Source organism: Suncus etruscus, chromosome 17 (assembly GCF_024139225.1).
Source record: "Suncus etruscus isolate mSunEtr1 chromosome 17, mSunEtr1.pri.cur, whole genome shotgun sequence".
Lineage (NCBI taxonomy): Eukaryota > Metazoa > Chordata > Mammalia > Eulipotyphla > Soricidae > Suncus > Suncus etruscus.
The window spans coordinates 24,218,117-24,224,329 of NC_064864.1; the positions used below are offsets into that span (position 1 = coordinate 24,218,117).

At 39.2% G+C, this 6,213-nt stretch overlaps 1 protein-coding gene across 2 annotated transcripts in view; it reads left to right on the top strand.

Moving 5' to 3' along the window:
- The window catches only part of SH2D4B (SH2 domain containing 4B), a 77,550-nt gene extending 74,180 nt beyond the window's left edge, over window positions 1–3,370 (top strand). Inside the window, exon 8 of one of the 2 annotated variants that reach the window (XM_049790702.1) lies at window positions 3,278–3,370. In XM_049790702.1, coding sequence (XP_049646659.1) covers window positions 3,278–3,370 — 93 coding nt within the window. The remainder of the gene's footprint in view (window positions 1–3,277) is intronic. The other variant, XM_049790703.1, reaches the window with a different exon arrangement.
- The last annotated feature ends 2,843 nt before the right edge of the window (window positions 3,371–6,213 follow it).

The following is a 6,213-nucleotide window of genomic DNA, read 5'->3' on the forward strand; positions in this document are numbered from 1 at the left end:
CTCTGAGAGGGAGGTAGACAATGCCTTTTCACAGATCAGGAAAACCAGGGCAGCTTGTCTAAGTTTTCGTGGCTCATTCTAGCAAGGCCTAGGTTACCTACTAGGACCAGACACCAGGCTGTGAGACTCTGAGGTTTGTGCTTTTGCTCTTTTGTAATACAGCCTGCTTTTTCCATTCAAGACAAGCTGCTTTTTTGGTTTGCTTTTGGGTTACTCAAATCCTGGGGGTGCTCAGGAATTACTTTTGGCTTAGCACGTAGGAATCACTCCTATATCACAATATAGATAGCTGAGGATCTAACCTGGGTGGGCCCTGGGCAAGGCCAGTGCCCTGCCCACTGCATTGTTGCTCCAAATTGACAGGCTGGTTTGAGTAGTGATAAGTTCCATCTCTCTGGGAGTATTAATGTTCATCTCTAAGACACTTGAGACATCTCTCCTGCATGGCAGGAGAGATCAGATACCTTTAACAATTCTTCTCGCCCCAATTTAAGGTTTAAGTCTGGCAGTAAAGTTTCTAACACCAAAGAGAGCTCTCATGCAGGCCCATGTGGAAATTTGATGCCAACTTTTATAAATTAGATTTTTAATTATGTAATTAATTTGCATCATAAGACGACTCACATATAATATAAAGTGGAAGCATCCTTTATTCAAATTCTGTATCCATTCTCTATCCTGAAATATTAATTTGCTACTTTCTGGGTATCTACTCTGTTAGAAATTTAAGAAATATTTCCACGTTAATGGTTTTATTATTTTAAAATGTATTTAAAAATGAATTTTATTGAGTTTTATGTTAATGGTTTTATTATTTTAAAAATATGAATTTAATTTTGTTTTATTTAGGGGGCTTCCCTGGATGCAGGTAATTCAGGGTTGCCACCAGTGATTTTCAGAATAAATTTTTTTTTTTTTTTGGTTTTTGGGCCACACCCGGCGGTGCTCAGGGGTTACTCCTGGCTGTCTGCTCAGAAATAGCTCCTGGCAGGCACGGGGGACCATATGGGACACCGGGATTCGAACGAACCACCTTTGGTCCTGGATCGGTTGCTTGCAAGGCAAACGCCGCTGTGCTATCTCTCCGGGCCCCAGAATGAAAATTTATATGAAAATAGGGCTATTGGTTCAGTGAGATACTGCTGGAGCTCTACAGTGTTGGGGATACTTAGGCTGCCCTAGTGGTTCTGGAACCTTCAGGGCTCCATATAGAAAGTGCTCAGAGACCAGCATGGTTGCACAAGCCAGCCATGCTCGGGGGATCATGTGGGTTAAGTGCATGATGGGCATATTGCCTTAACTACAATATCATCCCCCAGCTGCCATAGTTTAGTTATTTTGCACACAGATTGAGTAATTCTTTATCAAAATCTCAGCAATTTATTTTTTTAAAGCATGCATAGTAAAAATAAAATAAATTAAAAAAGTCATGTCCTTTGGGATAAAGTTGACAGGCTTTAAATCTCAGCTTCATGTGAGCAACTTTGGGCAACTGCTTCCATGTCTCAATTTGCTCTTTAGAGTAAAGGCTTTAATAAATCGGTGCCTAACTCTTAGTATTACTTAGACTTCAGTGAGACCTCAGTGAAAAGTGATAAGATCTCAGACATTTGAATGTTCTCAGGCATGTTGAATGAAACTGAAACATGACATTGAGATCTTTCCTACCAATAAATGTACATCCTTGCAAAGCCTTAGGGGATGTATGGTATGGATGTATAATTTAGTTTTCCATTGTCCCTTAGCTGGCCATTTATGCTGCTCTGAGGTTTTTCTTACCACAAATTGCTGCAGAGAATTTTTTAATATGTTACTTTGGTCACACTGTAAATATTTCTCCAGGAGGGAGCTCTTGATCTGGAAATCACTGAATGGAAGACTATGCACATTTTAATTTGAAAATCTCTGCCAACTTGCCCTCCAAAAAGTGTAGCACCAATTTATGCTCTTGCCAAAACTGTATGAGACTGTTGCCCCATGGTGCTGTTGGGGATTATCAGTCATTTTTAATATTGATCCATCAAATAGGCTGCTTATTTTTTAGCTTGTTTTTCTCTGATTATTACAGAAGCTGAGGACCTTTTCAGATGTTTAATGGCCCCTTGGACATCTTTCTGTAAATAGTCTATTCATCTCCTTTGTCCATTTTTCTACTTACATGTCTCTTTCTTATTGATGGGCCAATTCTTTCAGTCACTGTATTGCTCTTTCGTTATGTCCATTTAGTTTCTCAGTTCTTCTGTTGAAATTTTTTTCTTTTATTTTAAATGGGCATCCTTTTCAATCCTAGGATATATAATTGTTTCTTTGGAAATAATAGGTCATTCTTGTTTCATGAATGATTTATTTTCTTATTTTGCTATGCCTATTACTATACATCTCTTAAAGGTTCTGTTTGTATAACAAACTTGATGTTTCCTTGGGAATCCATTCTACTGCTGAGTTTTCTGTCTTTCTTTGATAGTTATTGTTTTCCTTAACTACATTTTGGGCTACATGATGACCATTGAACTTAAGTTTGTTTTGTTTTTGTTTTGGGGCCATACTTGACAGTGCTTGGGTATTCCTGGCTTTGCTCTCAGGAATTTTTCAAGGCTGTGCTTGGGGAACCATACAGAATTCTGGGAATAGAACCTTGATCTGCTGAATGCAAGCACCAAACTTGCTGTAGTGTCATTCCAACTCCTGGTCATTAAACTTTTAATTTTCTCTGTTTCCATCTGTTGATTTAGTCCTTGTTTATCAAATCCATATTTGATCTGTTAGAGTTGAGAGTAGCTTGTATTTTGGGTATAACCAGTCTTAACTTTTGGGTCTCTTTGGCCTTCAAGGAATGTATGTATAACTGATTCATCTCTTAATTGTTGGGGCAAAGACTTCTGATATTGAGGTCCCCCTAAACATTTTCTCTTCTTGCTCCTGCCACTACCCCACATGAACTCTTCGACAACATTACCTTCTATTTTTGGGGTGGGGGACACACCCGCCATGATCAGGGTTTACTCCTGCTCTGTACTAAAGGAGTACTCCTGGCAGGGACCATATGTAGAGCTGTGGTTCAAACCCAGGTTGGACAAAGCAAATGCACAACAAATGTATTGTCTGTCTTTTAGGTTTGTTTCTTTTTAAAAATCATTCTACACCTGTCATTTCTCAAAATTTGAGTGATGAGGAAGCAGGAATATAGATTCTTTAAGGTTCTAAATCAATATCTCTCTGGTAGATATCAATTTACTTTTTGATTATTAGTAATTTTACCTTTCCCCCAACATTTTAGGAGGAAATTATCACTGTTTCAGGAGGAGAATTGCTACAGCAACCCTGTGGACAGAAGGACAGCCCACCAGACTACCACTTATTGTTTGAATAATTGTTTTGCCCCTTACAAACGGACTTCCTTGGGCATCCCTTTTCCGAACTCAACTAGGAACTTTGCTGCACCAATGTGATGATTTTTTGAAGACCCCAAAATATATCAGGAGTATTAATTAGATAAGACTATTTCAAGGATATAAAATATATGATATATGTTTTAATGGTCCCTAACATAGGATCCAGGACAGAAATTGTTAACAGCTAATGCGGCTCTTTTCATGAAGAATTTAAATGTGACATTGGAATCTAGTTGCCATGGCTGGTCTAAACTGAGCTCTTAGAGCACACAAGCATCAAAATTCAACCATGCAAAATAATCCCGGTGCTGAACTTGAAGTTAACATGAGGCTATGTCAAGCAAATGTTTGGTAAAGTGGCTAAACTCTTGAAAGTTTTCCAACATCAATTAGCAATGTCACTTATTTACTACTTGTCACTGTTAATAAAGTCACAGAGATCATAGAAGAAATACTGCAAAGGGAGATGCAGATGCTCTTTTATGATGTTCATTATGGTGTTATGATTGGAATTACTTAATGTTTGGAGCTCCACATTTTATTTTTTTTTTCTTTTTGTGCTGCTTTTTCTGTCCTGGAAGCATATCTGGTGATATTGAGGCAGCAATTTCATCTACTACAGATTTGTTAGACTTCAGAATGAATTAGTGATCCAAAACTAGTTTATAGTTTTCTGGTGAGATCTTTTCTCTCTAGGTTTTTCCCTGTTTATTCAGCTTAGTCAAAATGCCCTTCTATTACTTTTGATTTTGATATTACTTTCTTCTTAATTTTAGTGTGCTCCTTATAAAAGGAAGAAAACTCTCCCAATAACTCCTCAAAAAATGCGCAGGGCTGGTATATCTGTGTGTATATACTCATGTTTCACACTTATGAGCTTATACAGAGAGTAACATATTATGTTGGGATCATTATAAACTCTAGAGACATGCAGACTTGGGTTCAAATCCCCATGTGGGAACTCAGAGGTATTGCAATTTAGCAGCATTGGATTTGGTGAAAGCAAAAGGATGGATAGACTTTGGGGACAAGTGTGAAAAAACTGGGTTACCATCTTACTTGAGAGTTGGGTGAAGCATCTTTTATGCTTTACTATGCCTCTTGCCTCACCTGCTCCTCAGATCCTTGGTCACTGTAACCACTTGGTCATCCTGTAACCACTTTTGCATGAACTTGCCTCCTCTTCCCTCTTATGTTGGCCATCTTCCTATGAGAACATGCCAAAGGCCCCTTGATACATGTATGCTACAATCCTTTTACCTCACCCCTGTTATTTCAGAGATGTAAAGCATCATGCAATTAAAAAGAGTGAACAAGTTAACTTCTCATGCATCGAAACTTTGATCAAAGGGGATACAGAGCCTTGGGGAATCAATCTTTCTTTCCTTCTGTTGGAAGGTCTGTTGTGAGAGGCAGTTCTCTTAGAAGATAGTCCTTTAGGATGTAGCAGCGATGCATTTTTTTTTTTTTGTGGTTTTTGGGTCACACCCGGCAGTGCTCAGGGGTTATTTCTGGCTCCAGGCTCAGAAATTGCTCCTGGCAGGCACAGAGGACCATATGGGGCGCCGGGATTCGAACCGATGACCTCCTGCATGAAAGGCAAAAGCCTTACCTCCATAAATACTACCTGTAGTGAAGCCACACAGTAGAGGCCAGCATCATACTTGCCTGCTTGCATTCCCTTCTCTACTTTCTCTTGCCCCTCTCTTTTACTCCAATGAGCTTGCTTTCTGAAATAAAATGGCAGCACACCCATATTTGCTGTAAACTCAACCTTTCAAGGAAGCCCGAGTAAGGACTCAACATACAAATGTGTTCAGAAGATCAATTTTTGCAGCCTGGCTTGATGGCCCTTCAAGTGCCTATCTCATGGACCCTTGATCAGGTAAGATGAAGAGAAGGTGAGAACCTGATTTTGGACCTGTAAAGTACTTAGATTACAACTGATTGGGCCTGTAAAGTGCTTAGATCATAACTGATAGCCTCCAGGGCTGGAGCACTTGCCTGGTGGTCTTGTAACTACAGAGAGGTCTCTAACCCGAGCACTGCAGGGGAGCACACTAAACAACCAAAATTGATTCTTTCTGAAGTTCTTTCCTGTTAGATCCAGAGAAATGGTAATTGAATTTTACTGTGTTTCTTACCAACCAGGTGGCTTTTTGTTCAGTGGCTTCACCTCACCGGAGTTCAGTATAACTGTGAGGAGAATGTGGATGACCTTTCCTACTTAAATAACAGCTCTGGAGCTTTGTCTAAATGAGGGATATTGCTCACAACTACCACAATGACAGCAATACCAATTTTATGCTCTGCAGGGATGCGGGTCCGAGGGGAGGGGTATGGCATGATGATACTCAAGGTGGAAGAAGAAATGAACTTGAAGAAACATTCTAAAATAGCGTCCAGAGTAGCCCAAGATGCAAGGAGAACTCAAATCTCTGCATTGTTGTTCCTCTCACGCCTAATTAACACATGAGAGACAACAGCTGGGTTTTCCATGCCTAACACATTTATTTCATTTTACTTGGGGCTTGCACTTTCTCCATGTCTCATATATTTTAGATTTTACCTGGCCTTAAAATAAATTCCTTGTAAGTTGTCCTGCAAATGAAATTACTGTCTGGAAAACTGCAATTTCATCTCGAGTTTTATTATGCTAATAAATGTCAGGATTCTCAAATAAAGGAATTGACTTTTTTTTTTTTCCTCCTTTCCTGAGCCCTACAAATATAATGAAAAAACAGGCAGCCAGCTCCAGGTCTCAGCAGAGGAAAATTTACAATCTCTAGCTACAAAAAGAAGTTATAAAAAAAAAACAAAC